General features: G+C 42.7%; 1 protein-coding gene across 6 annotated transcripts in view; it reads right to left on the reverse strand.

Annotated features, from left to right (window-relative positions):
• Nucleotides 1-21,369, reverse strand: part of PRKN (parkin RBR E3 ubiquitin protein ligase) — a 1,375,032-nt gene that overhangs the window by 425,023 nt on the left and 928,640 nt on the right. For all 6 annotated transcript variants that reach the window (XR_007128111.1, XM_047733473.1, XM_047733472.1 and 3 more), the window contains one exon: nt 4,452-4,588. Coding sequence is in view for 5 of the 6 variants with exons in the window: in XM_047733473.1 (XP_047589429.1) it covers nt 4,452-4,588 (137 nt within the window). In the remaining variant the exon portion in view is untranslated. The remainder of the gene's footprint in view (nt 1-4,451; nt 4,589-21,369) is intronic.

Consider the following 21,369-nt stretch of genomic DNA (forward strand, 5'->3'; position numbering starts at 1 on the left):
TTATAAGATTTATAGACATTGATATAACTTTTCCCGTTGATATAACACTTTAATTAACCCCACCAAGAAAGAGGGCTGTGCCATGGAAACAGTATGAGTTCAGTCATCTGTTCCTGATAGTCTGCTGTTCTTATCTACAGTTTAAAAAGCCTTGATTTTCTATTTCTGTTTTATTTTATTTTATTTGTTTTATTTTAGTTTATTTTATGTGTCTTGTTCTATGCTCTATGAATCAAAGTAAAGCAAAGTAAAACAACGACAACAACAACAACAAACCAGATGGATAGGTGAATAATGCTTGGTTAATGATTGATTTATGTACTGAATCACAGGAAACATCAACCTATCGTTAAAGAATGTCTCATCATACGTTCCTCCATGGATATACACATATATGCACAAATAAATTGCATATATTTTCTGTAGGAATGCATGTTTACAGGACAATCCAAATAACAAAAACCAATCTTTGTTATGCGCTCACTGTCTTCATTATTTAACACAGAGTCACTTTATATGGCATTATTTTAATTCACCCACAGAACGATGTACAAAATAGGTGCAATTGTAGCGTCTCCCTTTTACCTTAAAGCAAAACCAAGACCTACGAAGGATAAGTAACTTGCCCTACATTACACAGGGGGTGAGTCTCAGAGCCAGGATTTGAACTTGACTTCTCTGACTCTCTGTGTATACCCCAGGATGTGGGCAAAATTATTCATCGGTTTATGGAGAGGAAATAGTAGGGCTTATATAGATTTTATATAAAATATGAAAAAATTAGCCTTCATGAAGACTTAATGTACAGGCTGATATCAGAACTTACCATACCCTGGTGTGCATACTGGATACATCATGTCATGAACTGGGAGTGTCTTGAGGGGGCAGTGAGAGTCTTAAAACACAGACTCTTAGAGAGTCTCTGGTGAGAAAGAATTCAGGATAATCCAGTTTGGTTTTTACAAAATAAAAAAAAAATCTATAATAACATCTGAAAGCCTCTTTTCACATACTATGAGGAATACTTCTAATTTGAGCCACAGTTAAAAAAAGGCTAAATAACAGATGACAATATTGTGACAAGCTGAATTGTATTTTGTTATAAGCACCTTTGAAGATACATATTAAAACAATGTTGAAAAAAAAGGAAAAAAAAACACTGTTGAAGATTTAAAGAAACAAGTATCAAAATTAATTAGACCATGTAGAAAGTTTACTACATAGTTGAAAGTCAGTAGGTTGTTTTTAACTCCTCTCAGCTTGTGGTTATTTGCTATGTTCCTTCTTCCTGATTTCCAAAGTTTATTAAATTCCAAAGACTAGAAAACCTTTCCATGAAAATATGTCATTTTTTTGTTTCTACATATTGCAAACAGACACACAGACACACACACACACAAAGATACAGACATACACATCAAGATGATTGTCATTGTTTAGCTCATCCTGGAGTGTGTGACCCCACTGGTGGTCAGGCCAATTCACTCAGGTCACCATGACGGGGATGGAGCATGGCACCTGTGTCTGTGCACTGAGTTTTAAATCACACCCCCCAGGACACTCGCCCCACAGTGTTTCCTTAATGTAGGGTGACAGTCAACATTGCTAATGTGTGGAGGGCAGTACAGGCCTATGTACTAGTTTTTATAAATACTTCTTGATCAACAGATTAACAATTTTAAGTATCTTTAAATATTTTTGATAACTTCAATCACCAGAACTGCAGATAACAATGGGCTACTCTATTCGAGATTTGTTGTCTTTTAATAACCAAATACACAAATATGCAGCTTTCTTCTTCTTATTGTTAAACATGAAAAGAAATAGATGTCAGGAAAGATAAGTTCTTGGTAGTAAGTGGCACTCTAAAAAAATAAAGCAAGGTTCTATGAAGGACTTAAATAACCAGCAACGAAGGAGGTACAGTCACAAAAAGTATTTAAAAGGATTAAAAAATAAATAAATAAAATAAATAAATAAATAAATAAATAAAAGGATTCCAAAGAAAAAAATAAAAGCTAGCAAGAAATACAAGGAAAGCCTGGAACAACCTGTTATACTAGAAAGCCTGGCTAATGTGTACAAGGGGAGTCATTGCACTATTTTTTTTTTTTTTTACTTCGTATACTTGAAATTTCTTAGAATTCAAAAGGTTTAAAATTTAAAAATAAGTGAGAAATAAACTGATTTTAAAAAGTGTCTTGAGTGTGAGAAGATATGAAGATGGATATTTAGAAATGTTTCCATGATATATGGTTTTGTGAAAAAGAGAGTTTATCAGTACAAAACTACCACATGAAAAACATTAAAAACAGAATCTTTCGATCTACAAGTAAATGTTACACTAACTTTTAAATGCTTTTGTTAAAAATATAAAAGCACAACGCCCTCCTGTGAGTTTTCCTTAACAATATGTTGACACATATATTATGTGAATCTTAATTAAAAACATTGCATTATTGGCAGATGCGATTGAAAAACAAGTGTCAGAATTTACAAAGTCAACAATGCAATTAGCTTCTTCCATTTGGAAATGTCAAATAATTTTGAGGTATATTTTTCAGCTTTGATCAACATTAAAACTAGTATTACAAATAAGTATCACAAGTCAGTACTGAAATGAATTAAACTTAAAGCCTGACCATTGAATCAAGGAATCACATAGTTTCAAACCACAATTCTCAATAGTGAAGCATATTTACTTACATTGCAATCATTAAATATATATATTTATAATGAGGTAGGGACCCCCATCTTACTCCATATATAAAACAATAATTAAAATGTATCAACGACCTAAGAGTAAGAGGTAGTCTATTAGAGGAAAACATGCGGTAATTCTTCATGACCTCGGGTTTGACAACACAATCTTACCTTTGAAACCAAAGCATAAGCAACAAAAAAGAGATTAATTGGACCCCATCAAAATTAAAAACTTCTCTGTATTAAAGGACATTATCATGAAAGTAAAAAGACAACCTACAGAATAGGAAAAGTGCTTGCAAATCATGTATCTGATAAGTGTCTAGTATCCAGAATACATAAAGAATTCTTATACCTCAACAACAAGATAAATAACCCAATTAAAAAACAGGTAAAGACCTGAAGTGATAGTCCTCCAAACAGGTAACACAAATGGCAAATTAGCATGTAAGCTAACAGTCAACATCACTGGTCATTAGGGAAATGCAGATCAAAACCACAATGACATGCAACTTCAAAGTTAATAGGATGGTTATTAAAAACCAAACAGGACAAAACAGGAAAATAACAAGTGTTGGAGAGGATATAAAGAAATAAAAACCCCTATAAGTTACTGGTAGGAATGCAAAACAGTACAGCAGATATGGAAAATAGTTTGGTAGTTCCTCAAAAGGTTAAACATGGCATTATCGTGTGAACCAGCAATCGCACTCCTCAGTATACATCTAAGAGAAATGAAAACATATCTCCGCCGAAACAAGTACACAAATGTTTACAGCAGATTATTCCTAATAGCAAAAAGGTAGAAACAACACAAATGTCCATCAATGAATAAATGGAGAAGCAGATCAAGGTATGTCTCTATAAGGGAATATTACTCAGTCATAAAAAGGCATAAAGGTATATGCCGTGACTTGGATTAACTTATTTGAGGTGAAACGAGGACACAAAAGGTAACATATTGTAAGATTTCTCTTATAGGAAGTATCTAGAATTGGTAAATCTGTAGAGGAAGACCATAGTGGTTGCCAGGAGATGGGGGCAAGGGGAAATTAGGCGGGATTATTAATGAATGTGGGGTAACAACATTTTTCTGGGGTAATAAAAAAGTTTTGAAACTAGACAGAGGTGATCATTATTGCATAACATCGTGAAAGCATGAAATTCCACTGAATTGTATACTTTAAGTGGTTAGTTGTATGTTAGGTGAATTTCACCTCAATTAAAAAAAAAACACATGTAACAACAGTAGTGTAATACAATTAAAGAATGCTCTGCAATGTTGAAAGATGAAACAATTTAAAATATTAAATATTTCAGCTTTCATCTCCTTTATTTTTTAATATACATTCTTTGATACACCTGTGTATGTGCTCACAATTTTTACGAATAAGGGTACCAATTTAGAAATGTGACTAGTGCTTCTCTAGATCCAGGGTAATCTAGAGCTTGCGGTGTAAATCCACAGACATACTTTGTGTACATTGGCTGAATAATATTTTACAATTTGTTTCCCATACTTCCGTGCAGATGATGCATTTTCTAGGCCAACATAATTCCTTCCTACCTTAGGGTTTTATATTTTTTTGTGATCCAAACGTTTCTTGCACAACCGGGATCAAATAGATATTTGACTTTTCAACCCTTCATCCAGGGATTGAATTTATTGGAGATGGTTTTGCATCCACAATTCTCCCATTCTTAATTAGCATTAAAAATGGAGCAGAAAAAAAAAGTGCCAGACTTACCCACACAAGGCAGAGAGTAGCCGAGCTGAAGGTCAGGGATGAACTGCCGGTCATTCAGTCTTGTCACACAATATAAGTAGAAACAATCTAAGCAAATCACGTGACGGTGGTTGCACTGGAAAACCAGGACAGGGCTCCTGCGGAGGAAAAGACAGACATTTCCTCTAGTATTTCTGAGGGTGGAAAGGCAGCAGGTGTTCAGCGCACTTTGTCATGGTGCCGGGTGGCTTACGGCGTGCTCTGCTCCGTGTAAAGATCTGCACTGCTCAGCACTGAGTACAGATCGATCAAAGCTACATCTTAAAAACTGGATGTACTTCATTAACTATCTAAAACAGTGATTTTCCTAAATTTAAATTTTTAATATGACATATTTACCAATTAGCTGTTTAAACCCGAGCTCAGATATACCTCTTTACAGAAGTCTTCTAGAAGCCTCAGAATTTGCAGTTGACCCACAAATCACCCCAGACATTTGCATGTATTTTTACCAATCCATAATTACATCACCACATTGGTGATGTTTCTGCTCTTACGGACTGTGAGCTCGTTGAAAGTGGATACTGTGCTTACTTCACATTGATATTCTTGTAGTGCCAGGCATTGTAAGGTTTTAAATAAATGTTCTTTGAATTTAATTTTAATGATATATAAAATATTAACTTCCCTAAAGCCATAAGAAAAACTATTGTTGTACCAAAATAGGTACGTTCAAGAGTCACTCATATTTCATTGGCAAGCAGAAAAATAAAATTCCAAAATAGAAATTATTGGGGCGCCTGGGTGGCTCAGTGGGTTAAAGCCTCTGCTTTCGGCTCAGGTCATGGTCCCAGGGTCCTGGGATCGAGCCCCACATGGGGCTCTCTGCTCAGCGGGGAGCCTGCTTCCTCCTCTCTCTCTCTGCCTGCCACTGGGCCTACTTGTGATCTCTGTCTGTCAAAAAAATAAAAATCTTTATAAAAAAAAAAAAAGAAATTATCTACCACAGATTCATTTCTTTAAGATTTTTGTCTATTGTGTCACTCCTCCACCCAAATACCCAATTTATTAAATTAAGGTTAGGAGCTTACTAACAAACTGATATAGGTAAATTCTAAAAAATTTGCATTCCCTTAAAGTGCTTTTTGTATGGAAAAAAATCCCCCCAAATAATCATGTATTTTTGCTTGCAACTGGACCACATGATTTTATGACCAAACAAAGAGACAAATGGAATATATTAATTCCACATTAGCCTCAAGGCCATTTTAATAGCAAGAGAATCATTAGAGCTTATCACATTAAACCTATTCTCAATATAATGACAACAAAATACAAAATATTTTTTTATTTCATACACGATTCTTAACACATGGAAGAGCTCTTCAAAAGCCCTCCTCCCCAAAACACCTGATATTTAACATTACTATTAGAATATAATTTCTTAACAATTAAAAGGTTTTCAAAATTCTGCTTTCCTACTTATTTCAAAGCAATATCTAATACAAAACAAAGTGAAAAAAAAAAAAAAACCCAACTTGGTATTTTAATGGCATGGGTCTACAGGGCAATGGTCAACTTAAGCTGAGTTAGAGCATCCATAAATGTTTTTATGTGCTTCTATTTCTCATCTCTGAACCCACTGATGTCCTTTCAGGGCCATCATTCCCATTTCCAGAGCCTTTTTCAATTAGACATTGACTGTGTTCTGAACTTTCAACCCCTTCCCTTCTAATAACGTCCTGCTTGAAGACGATAAAACATAACACTGTCCCATTTCTATCGAGAGTCATACGTACACATGTGCACAAGGACCCACATAACTTATTCACTCTGGGTGACCCTACTGAACTGCCACATTCTACCTCCTCCTCACAGCTAAGTTCTGTGAAAAATACTCCCCATTCTGCTTTCAGCAACATGGTTGACTAAGCCCTTAGAGATCCCTAAGCTGCTATCAATGCCAGGAAACACTGGAGAAAATATTAGAACATTTATAAAAATGTTCCTATATACAACAAGGTTAAAAAGAAAGCTTAGCAATTACCTTGCAGAAGGAAGAAAAAGAAAACTTATAAAGTCAAAGCAGTCAGCCCAGGAACTATTGCCATGGTGTCCCAGAGAGACATGAAGGTACGCGGTCAATGTGCAGCCACTCTCCCAGCAAGTGTGTTCTTGCCCATCTCTCTTAAGGAAAAATGGAAGGGAGTTCTCTTTCATGTATGGACAACACTACACCTTCATGGTTTTGCCCTTCAGTTAAAATATGGTCCAGAAGAACCTTAGACCATGAAGACGACTGACAGAACATCAATGGTTCTACTGTACTGATGGCATCCTACTATTTAGCACAGATCACAAAGAAATGGTAATTACACGAGAGGCCACGGTGTGAGGGAAAGCCTATGTGGATCCAGGGGCCCCACCACACTAGGAAAGGTCCGAGAGACCCCATCTATGGGGTGTGGAGGGACACACGCAACAAAGTAAAGGACACATTAGTCCATCTGCCCCTCCTTCTACTACACACACACACACACACACACACACACACACAGCCACCGATAGAAGTGATCACAGGCCCTGTGGAAACACAGGCTCTGGTTCCCACAGAGAGGAGCACGTCCTCGTGGGGACTCAGGAGGAACCGTACTGAGCATTCCACTGCAGCCTCACCAGTCCACTTCCGCCTCCTGGAACTGAGATCTCGGTGGGAAGGAAACTGGTCAAGCTGCCAGGACTACTTGGTTATCATCATCAGGAAGGCAAGAGCGGCTACTGCACACGGGGCAGGGGAGAAATCTCGTGGTATCTGGCTGGTCCACTGGGACAGTGGTCCTCCCCTCTGGGATTTCCCCCCCCCCTGGGATTTTAATGGCAAACGGACAAGGCAGTGATGAAGGCAGCACTGAGAAGTGCAAGGTGACCAGGACCTGAGATCCCTTATGATTTACCCGTCACAGCAGCTAACATCAATGACCCTTATTATTACAAAAAATATGAGACATCAGAAAGGGCTTTAGGGAAAGTTTACCTGGAACAAAAAGGAGCTGAAATGAACACCAGGGAATGGTGGTTTACCAAATAGCGAGACATGAAGGGCACAGGGCCCAAGAGATAAAAATGTGTTCAGCACTGGAAGGGAGGACAGAGGATCATGTTAAGTCCATCGAAGGAGGGCTCCTTCCTAGACACAGGGTGCGCCATGCAACCACGAGAAGCTAGAGTGTCAGTGACCCGAGAAGCCACATGCGTGTTTCTACACGACCGCTATGGAAAAGAAAGAAACTTACGAGCATTGTACGGAGTTGCACGTATAGATAAGTCACTCGGGAATTCTCACCATCCATCACTATCCTTATGCAGTGAATTTAAATATACACACACAGACCGATATGGAGAGATATAAAATAAAGATGTAGAAAAAATGCGTATGTCGATGGACAGATTTGTTACAGATATAGATGTAGACAGTAGATGCATATATTCAGATAGAATTACCAGCCCGTTGGATTTCTTGAAACAGTTTTGAGATAAGATTACTCATCTCCTATTAAGAATATTTGTAGTATTTAGGAGAAAGTTGGGCGAGGGATAAGCATGACAACCCTAGAAACATTATTGGATTAATCATCTGAATCATCTGAGAAAATGAGTGAGAATCATTTCATGGCTGGAGGGACCACATAATTAACTTCCTAAGCACTAGGTAAGAAGAAGGCAGGAAAAACTAGGATTTATGATCACTGCTTTGGGTCAGGTACCTTGCTAGGAGCGTCACATAGGTTTTTCCATTGCAGCCTCCTAAAATAAAGTGCCCCCCCCTGCCCACATCCCGTTCCACTCTCTGCCTCCAGCTGGCTTCCCGTTCTTACTCCTGGGCTCAAACTCTTTGTCACCCAGTCTTTAGTACCATACCAGCCTTCACATCCAAAACAAAATTCCAAATATCCTGGTCCAGTTCAAGAGACGACCTTGGAGGAGTTTGGCCTGGAATTTGTCTCTCATAGGGTCTCTCCTAATGTGCTCCGAACACTGTCTTCGCTTCTGTTCCTAGTGTCTCCTAAATGGCGCTCTTGGCTGTCAGCAGTAAATGAAAAGTCCCGAAGGGATGGAGGGAACACTCGATTAACACTTTCACGACCGAGGTCTCACCAGATTCAGCGGTGAGCGTGTGGCAATTATGTCATCAACAGCCACTGACCACACCAGTGACCGAGGAACAAAACCCTCTCATTTCCTAACTTCTCTGCTCCCATCCTTGTATTTTTCACTCAGTTACTTATCGAGCATCTACTTGGGCTGAGGTAGGCGCTTAATAAACACACGTGGAACACAGCAGCGTGTTAAGTGTTGTAAGTGTTGGGGAAACACAACACCGTCTGAGGCCCAAGTCCGGGACCCCCATGTGTGTGGAGCGGGTATCAAAAGGAGGTCTGTGTGGTCGTCAAACTCTGGCGCCACAGAAGTTAGGAGGACAGCAGACGAGTATGCATCAGGGTTAGGGAACCTGAGCTGAATTTAAGGGGATGGAAGGATCGACGTGGGGTGCCTGGAGACAAACGTGGATTCTGGGCAGGGCAGGAAACATAGACGTGAAAAGAAATTCTTGGGACAGAAGAGCTGTCATTTGGGCTGGCTGAGAGGATGTGTCTGGGAAAGAGAAGACGTGGACAGTTTTGTGGACAGTGGCAGGGGGATGCAAGGAGACAGGCCTCTAGGTCCTGGGACTCACTGAGGCTTCTGAGGATGGGAAGGGAGTGATGTTTTCGCAAGTCTGACTCTGAGGGACGTGTGGAGGAGAACAAATTGGCAGGCGTGAGAACTATTTGGAGGTCATTTTAATAACTCAGGTATGAGTCACTCAGGAAGCACACTGGGGTGTGCCGATGGTTCTAGAAATGGGCAAGGAGTGATGTTTCTGAGGAAAACCTGCCAGGACTCCTCTTCTCTTGGGTCTTTGTCCCTCCGGACATTCCTCTGTTGCCCTTTGCTCAAATTACATATAAATGTTAACTGATCAATCTAGAAGATGGTTTTACCCCAAGAGGCCAGGCTACAGAGCAGTTAATCAAAGGTTAAATAAAGTTCTCAATCATATGGAAAAGGAATTATAAATGCTGCACTTGACATTACGGAAGAGTTATTATTATTTTGTAAAGTCAAAACTTTTAGTATAATTCAGGTATTTCATAGAAACCATAATGTAGCAAACAGGGTAATATGAAAAAATGTTTTAAAACTGCAGGTCTGTACATGTGGCTCTGGTTCCATCTGGAGCAGGCTCTCCTCCATCAGGCACATCAGCTGCCCTTGACCGAAGCCTTCCTGCAGATGCAGCCCTGGGCACATGACTCTGCCCACGGGCAGCAGGAATGGCACTCTCTGTGTGTGCAGTAGCCAGGGCAGGTGTAGGCGTCGGGACAGGTGTGGGCGTAGGGGCAGGTGCAGGAGCCAGGGCAGGTGTGGAAGTGGGGCAGGTGCGGCAGCGGGACAGGTGCTGGAACCAGGGCAGGGGCAGGCACCGGGGCAGGTGCGGGTGCAGGGGCAGGTGTGGGAGCCACCAGGGAGCAGGAGCAGTTGGGTCCCTTTCGGGACAAGGTGAGAATAGAAGCCCAAAGTGGGCGGCACAGGGAGACACGATGTGGGCTGAAGGCATGGTTTTGAAGAGTTACTCGTAAGCAATGACTTGCCTGCTTTTATTAACGGAGTGATCCGAAGGCCCTTTGTTCACAGAATATCAGGCCTAATTGAAGGAATCTTAGTGAAAAGTATGGCAAACCACTCATATACATCACACAAAGCAGAATATTGTTACATAGTAAGTAGTCCAAACATTTACACGCTCATAAAATTAGCTCCCTGGTAGCTACAAAATAGCATCAAGGTTTTCATATTTATCTGATCAAATGTGTAGCTTAATCTGCTCTCCACCTCATTTGTGTGCCCGTGTGGACTCTCTCTCTCCCCCTCCCTCATTTGCTCTCCCTCACACTCTCTCTCTCTGCCAAAATCTATTTCTCTGTCTCTATCTACTTCTTTACCACAGGTATATCTTCATTTATACCCATTAAGAGGCTGTGGTTTCCAACTTCTCAGTGGAATGTGACACATCTTGAATGCAATGTCCCAGAATTTTTAAGATATGTAAAGATAAGGAAGCAAGTCTAAACTCCAAAGGAAATAAAAATCTAATGAAGTGGGTAGAAAAGGGATACACATAATTGTAATATGGGATAGAACATTTTAAATTACATGAGCGAGGTCAGAGATACTGACGGCTCTGCAGGAAGCAGCCTCCAGATATAGCCATCCCCACCTCCTCCCTCTCAACGGACTGAGCCGAGTCATCCACAGGCGATGTGTGGAAATGACAATGAGCGATTTCCAGGACTAGGTCTGAGAAAGCACTGTGGCTTCTCTGTGCTCTTTCCTGGGTCCCTTGCTCAGAGGAAAGTGACAGCCATGTAGTGAGGACACAGTGATCTTATGGAGAAGCTTCCACGGAAAGGAACTGGGGCATGCCTCTTGCCATCAGCCAGCACTGGCTTGAGAGCCACCTGGGATCATCAGTCATGTCCGAAGCAGACCCGCAGGCACAAGACAAGCCCTTGGGCTACTACGGGACACCCTGGCTACAACTTCATGAGCTAGCCTGCACGAGAGCCATCCCGCCAAACTGTGCCCAAATTCCCGACCTGCGGAAACTGTGCGAGACAACATCTGTGTATGTTTAAAGCCACGAAGTTTGGGGGTAATTATTCTATGCAGCAGTTTATAACTAATACAGGCTCAGAGGAGGACGAAATCACATTCAGAGAGCAAATCAGAAAAGAAATCAGAAAAGAATTCATTCAGACAGTAGCATTTGTAGGAGGATCAGGTGGGACGCCTGGGTGGCTCAGCTGGTTAAGCATCTGTCTTCAGCTCAGGTCATGATCTCAGGGTCTCAAGATGGAGAACCTCATTGGGCTCCCTGGTCAGCCCGGAGGCTGCTTCTCCCTCTGCCTGCTGCTCCCTCTGTTTGTGTTCTCTCTCTCTCTCTCTCTCTCTCTCTCTCTCTCTGATAAATAAATAAATAAATAGATAGATAGATAAAATCTTTAAAAAGAGAAAAATGAAGGAGTATCAGGTTTCCAGGGCATGGAGATAGAAAAAGCCTTCCAGGTCAACAGAAGAGACTGGAATTGCAAAACTACAGAGCATGGGAAATGAATGCTGAGTTACCTTGCACAGCTGGTTTCTCCACTCACCCCAATGAAAAGCAAACTTATATAGAAATATATATTTAGGGATAATAGAATCATCTGAAATGCAATGAAAAGCAGCAAACGTTAGAATAAAAATATTAAGTACAAATCATTGAGGGGATAAAAATAAAATTTGCTTACTGGAGAGACAAAGTTAGTCCTTGAATATAGCTAACACTTGACCCTTGAAAACTCACAAGTTGTTTTTATAATATTTCATTTGTGCAACAGTAACACAGATGTTTTGCCCCAGTTAGCAATCTTTTAAAGCTCTCTGCAAACCCTCAGTACAGGAACAACTATGACTCCTGGGAATTTAATAAAGCATTAGATTAGATAAAAATAATTAGAGGAGGAAAGCTTTGCCACAAAGGAACCCGAATCTGTCTTCCTAACACTGTCACTTTAAATATCTTTTAGTTAGAACAACAATAAATAGACAAATGACTACAGTCTCAGAAACCAGATGCATTTTCATTTAATCTATATCACCCACTAATTGCCCAGATGCACCATTGACAAAGGAGAATCCAGCATGGCGCCTGCCCACAGAATTGCTAGAGATAACACTTTAGCCTATGCAAGTCCCGGGAGTTCATTACTGGAGTTAGCCAAGTGAGCAATCCCCGTCGCTGGAGAGGCCCCTGATCCGAGATGCTAATTGACAGACTCAATGTTAAGAAATTAAAATAAGCTTCAACAGTTGAGTGACCTTTGAAATTCCATCCAGCAGCCAAGTTTAAAATCCTGAAGTAAGTTCCTTTACCCATTAGTCTGCTTGGAATCAGAATCCTCTTAAGGCGTTGGCAGAACCCGGCCAAGCTCATTTACCACTACTTCCAATTTCTTCTTGCTCCTTCTGCTCATGATCTCACTATTTTATTCTGTCCACTTTGCTGCACAAAAAGGGGTGGCGGAGGCTCTGTGAGCTTGCTCGTACAAGTCCCAGTATTTCAGCATGAACATCGCCAAGGTAAAGACTCTTTATTCAAGCCTACATTTTTGAACCATTGTCATCAAACCCTTCTGCTAATTCTCTTGAAGTGCCCCATGCCAGACACTGTCCTATGGGTGGCACTTCAAAGCCAATAAGCCACAGCCCTTTGTCTCAGGAGGTCATAGTCCTATGAGGCTGAAGACAAAAGGGCAATTATCTCAGGGTGCAATACAAGCCACCATCCGAGGAGTTTGGAGACCATCTAAGGAAGTCTTTGAGGTCAGTGTAGTGGGTCTCAAGGCTGTTCATGTCTCGTGCGTTCATATCTTCCATATAGAGAAAAGATACCGAACAAATGAAATGGCTTCCCTTGTTTAGAGAAGCTTTAAATAAAATAATATATAAAATCATACAGTAAACTTGTTACAAATAAAAGGAGAAGAAAATTCCCTTTTCCTCTTTAACATTCAGTAATTCTGTATCTCATCTGTGACATTAAATGGCAACTGAATTCAAGAGAACTCTAACCTCAGCATTTGTTCCAAGTCCGACCCCCTGACCATGACTGGGCAAGCTCTCTTGTCATTAATGCACAATTTTATTTCTAGAAAGCCACCTGGTTTTATGTATCCTGGGGTTATGATACTCATCAAAATATTCTAAATTCTCATATGTGCTCAGAATGCAACACCTAACAATTCCAAGGACATACTTTCAGCATCACAACTAAGCCTTGACTTCATGTGTGTTGTGGGTAACTACTATTTGCTAGGCCTTTCGTTGTGGGTACCCAGGCCTTTTCAATAACATTTGACAGCTCCCATCAAGTCAAGGCATCCCTACTGATATGTTAACTTGTCCTATTTACTGTCATTAGAGAAAAAGAAAATTTCAAGAAGCAGCCACTCTGTTTTCAGACCTGTTTATTTTGCACATATACTTACTATTTTTGAGAGCCTACAGAGTAGGAGCTATAAAAATAGTTGAGTAAAAATACAGAGTAGCAAGAGCGTAGTGCTTTCCACAGCAAATGGATTACATCTTCAAGTGCTGGTATCGTCTGAAATCCAGGCCCATTAGCCATCAGTCTGGAGAAAATCTAAGTGAGCACCCGCACCATATCTTCCTCCCACTTTCACCACTACCACCAACACAATTCAATCAGCGCACCTCAGCGATGTTATTCTAAAGCAGCTCTCATCACGGTAGGTCTTGGCCAAAACCATGAACTAATTACCCAAAGTCAATGTGTTTTGTTTTTTTTTTAAGATTTTGTTTATTTATTTGACAGACAGAGATCACAAGTAGGCAGAGAGGCAGAGGGGGAAGCAGGCTCCCTGCCGAGCAGAGAGCCCGATGTGGGGCTCGATCCCAGGACCCTGAGATCATGACCTGAGCTGAAGGCAGAGGCTTTAACCCACTGAGCCACCCAGGTGCCCCCCAAAGTCAATGTTTTAAGACCTCTGGTTTTCCTTCTTATTTTCGGAGCTCTCCATAGGGCTCCTTGTCCCACAGGATGTATCTTCCGAATCGCCATTCCCAAATCCTTCCCAGGTCATTCTCTTCACAGCTTCAGAACGGAGCCCCCTTTCCCCTTACGCTCGCTCGTGTCCCTCTGTGCAAAATTCTTCCTACTTATCTTCATTTTCCCCTTTCAGGAAGCTGTTTGAATAAAACTCCAGGGAGCTGATCCCCCCCACTCACTTTCTAATTTCCCTTAATGCTTCGGTTTACAAAGTAGTACTTTTCTATTCAACTGTGCTAGTACGCATCCTCATACTGTTGTCTACCTGCTTTATGAGCGCAAGTTCAACACACAGTTAACGGGGAGACTGCTCAGTGTGGCTTCCCTTGCTTGATGTGGGGATGGGATACACAGTTTTTGCCCTCAGGGAATTCTGTCTAATGGGGAGATAACGAAGTCTGGGGCACTCTGGTAAAAGCTTAATCCAATGTTGGTCAGGCAGAGAATGTTTCCCAAATGAAACGAAACAAAAGGAAGCAAAAAAACGAAGCTCCAAAAGGCAACAATGAATTAGCGTGACCAAGAAACTAGAGGGAAGTGAGGAAAACATGGAAAGATGCTTAAAATGGCATAAAATTAGGTAAGATTTGGAAGCCAAACCATACATCTCCATTTGATCTCCTCGGCATGTACTGAAGTTCTGAATTCCTCCAGAAATTAAAAATAAACCTAAGGCACAAGGACAGCGCTTCCACAAGCCACACACGCAAGCCCATGTTTTAGGTTTATATAACACTGGAACTGTGGCTGCATTAGGTTCCATTATTTATAACATTTTGAATCATTAACAATAAACAGGCAACACAAAACAGAAAATATGAAGCCATGATTGCAAGAGGGAATTAATGGATTATTAATTTCCTCCAGATGGTATCAATCTTTGAAAATAATTACTTGATCTTAGTATAGCTAATATATGATATTTCCAAATTTAGTTACTGTTGACAGGTTGAGTCTAAACATAAACCAGTACATTCTAGAAGTATTAGATTGTAAACATTATAACAACATATATTAGAATTTTTAAAAAAATTTCATTCTTTTTGAAAACTTAGGTAAAGTTTTAGAAGGAAAGAGGTCAACCCCTTTTTGTAGTAATTCATTACAATGATTTGGTTTACTGGAAACAATCCCAACTTTTCTTGCTAAGGCATTTATATTAGCAAACAGATGCCGCTAAATAATTGTAAACAGCACGCAAATCATAATGAAATAATTGTTGCATGTAACACAATGAAATTAAAAATCCCAAGGGGTACCTGGCCCATGGGAGCAAAATGCATCTCATGAAAAATTATCTATCACATTACATGTTCCTATCCCCCAACTCTTAGTGTTAATTTCGATTCTCAGGATTATGGCTATAAAAGGCCAAGTGCTGAATGTTGTATTTGCAGGAGTCCGAGAGTTCTGAGTTACCATCTCCGAGCAGGCTCTGTTCAGACCGTCAGTGTGCACAGCTAGAGAAAGCTAAAACCTGCTCTCACGTAACATCCTCTCTGGATCACAGTGACCGCGTGGACCTGTTGTGTGACACAACCCGGTAGTCGGCTGCTGGGGAAAGTGGCTGAGCCACACCAGCTCCTGTGCCTACGCTGTCTTTGTTTTCCCTCTTGTGAGCACAGATGAATGCGCAGGTCCACGGCAACAGAATTTTGCTCGATAGAGAACAATGTGAAGATAGATCTTGTTTAGACAAGAACCTCTCTGTGAAATAAACTGTTCTCATGGGTCCCCAAATCTCCTGATGGGAATGTGCCAGGAGTCTGCCCAGTGGCTGTGACTATTCAGAGCTATTTAATGCAACAAATTATCACCAAAACAGAGTGGGTTTAAAAGGATGCGTCTTCTGCGGTAGCCCACAAAAACCCTGCACAGAGGACCTCTTGCTGGTCTTTCTTTCATTCTTAAAATGAATGAACAATGAATACAACTAGAATGCTAGGCCTTTTATTCTTCTTACCAGAGAAACAGTATGAATCAGGTTCACTGAAGGTCAGTAGTTTCGATTCAGGAAATCGTCTAAAGGATGGTAGATGTTTGGCAACAGTTCTACAGCAAAAGTGCTTCAAAGTGAGGCGGTACCGGGACATTCCTGAGGTATCATTAGATGGATTCAGCATTAAAATATTAACATCATTTAAGAATGTGTAGAGTGTAGCTGGTAAAATTATTTTCCTCACTTGGTTTTTTGTCTTACAGATAGCCAGAAAAGCAATCCACAGCATGCCAAAATATTTCCCTAAAAGTAATAAAAATCAACATGACATAACACTACAAATCCAAAATGAATTCACACAGCAAAGCAAGCTAAGGGAATTCACGCAAAGACTCAGTGGACTGGGCTGTACATCCCAAGAGCCTGGAGGCTGGGGTGGGGGAAGGTTCTGGAGAGCTCAGGGCTGACAGGGCTGTGCCAGGAGCAGGTTCAGAACGCAGCTTTGTTGGAAAGGGATCCGCGCAACGGCAGGTTAGCCAGGGGCCTCTAAGACCTTTCAGATACCAAGATTCTAGAGTCTCTAGTGTGTGTGGTCACATTTCTTCCTCACTGCAAGCTTGCGAAACTCAAACCTGCCTTGAAATTTAGTGCAAGAGACCAGTCCTACATAAGATCCAGGCTTTACCTCTTGAACCAGTGTGCACGCTGCTTGCCGGGCTGAGAATCTGAGGATTTCTAGAGACTTTGCTTTCTGGAAGACGTGCGGGGAGGGAGGCCCTGAGCCCCATATTGAAAGGAAATCAGAAGACAGAGCTCAGTACTAAAAAACAGCAAAGAAAAACAAAACAAAACAAAAACAAAGCAACAAAATATCTTGTAACTCTCAACAACTAAAAGCTAATTTAAAACTTTTTTTTTTCTTTTCTCTCTCTTTTTTTCCAGCCAAGTAAGGTCAGCTGGTGACTGGCGTCAGCTGGTGATCGGACCAGAGACCAGGTGCCGTCTGCCGTGTGCTGTGCTCCCATGGACTGCCCCCCTCCAACCCCCAAAGGGCCCACCATAGCATAGAGTCAATTATTTGTTTGTCTCTGTTCTTTCTGGACCAGAAGTTGGCAAACTCCAGCCAGGGGCTAAATCTGGCCCACAGCCTGCTTTTGTAAACAAAGTTTTATGGAAACACAGCCATCTTCACACTTTTATAGATAAAAGCAGCTCTGGCTGCTTTTATCTATAAAGGCAGAGCGGGGTGACTGTGACAGGGACTGCCTGGAGCTCGAAGACCTTCCAGGAAAGGTTTCCTCTTCCAGCTCTTAAATCCATAAACCCAAGGGCTGTCTCTTGGTTTTCTGAGTGCCTGGCCTACGGCTGGCGTTTGGTAAATGCTTATGCTCTAAGTGGTCCACCGACTGCCTGTTTGGCGCAATGAAGGAGTATAAATGAAGAGGGACACAAAGGAAGGCCAACAGGATGGGTGCCAGAGAGCCGGAGATTGACGACTTCTTCAGGCGGAAAGGCGGGCAGTCGGTTGCTGGTTTGAGCTAAGCCATCGATGCTACTTAAGGGGGTGTCGGGGGAGGCCTGAGGCAAGCACCACATTGATACCGATCCCTAAACGGCACGCGGTGCACACATCTGATGCAAGCAGGCTCTTGTGGGAAGGAAGACTAGGGGAAAACTCCCTTTGGATGGCAGCACCTGGCATGCTTGAAGAGTTAAAAACCAAGTCGGAGTGACAGGGACACACTGAGAAGCAAGGGGGGTGTGGAACGAGATGAAGTTCATGTGGACGGAAGGAGAAACGTAAAGTCTTCGTCTAGAGAATCAGGAATCAGACTCTCGGGCAGTAAGAATTCAACACAATGTTTTAAGCAATATGACGTCATTTTTATCACTGCACTTTGTGCAATGTGTGGACTGCCACGTGGCAAGAAAGGGAGGGAGCCCCGTGGATGTTGTGAAGTCCTCCTGGGAGAAAAGATGCTGGTTTGGACCAAGCAGGGGAGCCGGAGAGATGTGGACAGGTGGACAATTTGTCTGGGACGACAGCATTTGCATGTCTCCTTCTGAGTTCTTTTCCATTTCTGCTAACATTTGTCAATTTCTCCACTTTTAGGAAATCTCAAGACCATGCCCCCAAATCCAAGGGACCACTGTTAGAAAATCAACGCCTTTCAAATAACTTCATACAAAAAAATGCAAACTTTCCAGCAGTTTCCATGTAAATTTAACTCAAAATCTTTGTCTGGGGCCTACATTAAAAGGTAAAAAATCTAACAAAAATCTAAAAGCAGTACAATAATAAATATTTGAAACTACAGTGCCGGTACTTGCCCTGGGAGTATTTATTGATCTCCTACACAGTGCCAGGTGCTGGGCATGGCACAGGGCCCAGAATAAGGAGCAAAAGGTGCACTGGAAGCCCACCGTGGGCTGGGACAGGGGTCCCCAAGTCAGGTAAGGCTCTGGGAGACAGGATCTTCAAATGGGGTGCTGACCCTGGAGATATCAGACATATTTAGGAAGCTAAACTGGCAAGATTCAGAGGTTAATTAACTTGAGGCAGGAAGAAGAGTCAGGCATGATGTCCAGCTTCTCTTTTTAAACATTTATCGGGCCTTCTAATGGGCTGGGTTCCCTGCTAAGTGCTTTCTCTGCATTATTTATTTAATCCACTGAACTATAAAAGCCCCGGGAGGGTAGGGCCCCTTCTGTGTCTTCTCTCCTGTGATCTCACAACCTAACGTGGGGCCTCGTATGCGAAAGAGTTCAAACATATTTGTTGAAAGCTGGATGGACATCTCCCCGTCCCGTCCTTGCCATGACAACAAGGACAGTGAGATGTCCTGCCATGGGGGGCACAGGTGAGGGTGCAGGGGCGGAGAGCTGTAAGACCTCTGGGTCCCCGAGCCAGGGAGTGACAAACAAAGGAGGGCGCCAGAGTGACTTAGTCTGGCCCCACTCCTGTTCCTCAACGCTGCAGGACTCCGCCTGGGCTGGCCCCAACATTGATGACATTTGGTGATGCAGGACACACACAACCAAGGAACCAGGACTGGAAATACAGGTAGAAGATTTCGTTCAGTTCTAGACTCACTGATTCCAAGATGTCCTTGGGATGTCATATGATCACCTGCAGACATCGGTTCAGTATGTGCCCCTTTGACTCTGGAGAAAGCCTAGAGCTGGAAAAGGCTCTGGAGGCCCATCCATCAAGAGATGATGACACTAGCCCTGTGGGTAGCTGAGATCACCCGTGGACAGCATGAAACTAGGAGAGGAGGGGGTCCGGAAGAGCCCCCAGAGAACACTGACATTATAGTGTCATTGGCTTGATGAAGTCTTCACTTTACTGAGCTATAGACATGAAACAGTTGGACTTCTGCTGCAGTTACGGGTAATTTTGTGTTCTGGCAAGTGGGCCTGCTGAGCAGTGGGCTTCCAGCAACATCCAGATTCCATGACTTCTAGTCACTTCCAGTTATTAAAATAATCTAACGCTGGCCACTGAGCCTTCAACCAGCCCATCCTGAACTTCCCTCCCAGCCTGCACTCAGCTCTTGCCCCGTGGGGACCAGAGGAGCTGCAGGTAAGGAAGCCACACGCGGCGGGGAAGGTCTGCTCACACTGGGCTGGTGCAGATTTGGTCAACCCAGTTTCTGGGAGACAATGCAATGTCATGGAGGGATCATCTTTTTCTTGATTTCCACAGAAATCTGCTTATGTGCAAACAAATGATTGATTCCAAGGGTTAACGGTGTACAAGACCGGTCTGTCTCACAATGAATTTGCAGATTCAGAGGCAAATGCCAACAAGAGCTGTGAGGGAGCAGGCTTGCAGAACCCTTCTACATGGCACGGAAAGCTCTTTGGAGGAAGAGCCTTATCCTCTGAACAAAAACCAGGGTGGTGCTTTTAAAGGCAAAGTTAGATCATCCCCCTCCCCAATTCAATCCCTGTAACAGCTCCCCACGTTATCCAGCATAAAGGCCCAAGTCTTTACAGTGGCCTAGCTCAGTCCTCCAATGCCGCCAAACTCCCCCTCCTGGGCCCTCATCTTCTCTTCTGCTCACTGTGGTCTAGCCCAGTGACCTCAAACATGCCTGGCATTCTTCTGCCTCAGGACCTTTGCACTGGCTCCTCCTTTTGCATGAATGCTTTCCCCCAGATATTCACAGGTCTCACATCCTGACTTCTTCCATCTCTTTCTCCAAATGTCTCCATCCAATAAGCCACTCCCAGACCACCCTACATAAAACTAGTCACCTCCCCCGCCGACTTTGCACCCCCAAGCTCCTTATCCCATTTTTTTCTACCTTCTACAGTAGACTTGCACGATTATTTCTAATGCTTCCTCCTTCCCTGATCCCACACCCTTCACCAGGTGACTTTGCCCCTCCTCCCACTAGAAGCGGAGAACACTTCCGCAACCCACTGACAGTGGGCTGAGCCACGTGGCTTTGTTTGGCCAAGAGGATGCGAGTGGCTATGATGCGATGAAGCACTTGAGAAGCACCGTGGGCTCAGGCTTGCCCTCTTGTGTTCCTGCCTTTCCCAAGGAGAAGGCCCTCCCAGGGGTACCTACTGGCTCGAGGATGATGACACACACAGCCGACTAGAAACATCCACTGCCCAAGGCAGAGCTGAGCTAAGCCTGACCAAAAGCAGCCAAATGCAGGTGAAGCTCAGAAGGGTAAGGGAGAAATACTACTTATCGTCATGTGTCATTGAGATTCCGTGGTTGTCCATTAGCTCTAGCCGACCCATGCCCTTCCGTACATTTCCATCATTTATTATACATTCTGTTTATTGTCTGCCTCTTATCACTAGAATGTAAATCTCTCAGGTCAGAGATCTTGTCCGCTCACTGCTGCATCTCAGTGCCAGGCTCAGAGCAGGTGCTCCCTCTAAATGTGGTTCCTAAATGCAGCAAAGGCTCAAGTCAGATTGCCAGTTACCCGCCCTAAATAGGAGGGCTTTGTCCCAGTCCATTTCACTAAGAGGAAGGAAAGAAAGCTGAGCCCGAGAGGGGAGTGGGTGTGATGCACACACAGAGGTCGGGGTGGGCCTGCTGGAAGATTCCTGCCATGCTTCAGAAGTGACACAGCTCCCCTGGGACCCACCGCTGCTCCCCAGAAACCGCCCACAGGAGCTAGAATGGCAGTGGGGTGTGTGTGTGTGTGCGCATGCACACTTTAACTAGGGAGTTCAATTTTAACAAAGTAGTTACTGCTTGAGCAATGCAGAGGCTCAGGAAGAATAATGGGGGCTCTGAGTACCTGCCCGTCTCC

This window comes from Lutra lutra, chromosome 6 (genome assembly GCF_902655055.1).
Source record: "Lutra lutra chromosome 6, mLutLut1.2, whole genome shotgun sequence".
NCBI lineage: Eukaryota > Metazoa > Chordata > Mammalia > Carnivora > Mustelidae > Lutra > Lutra lutra.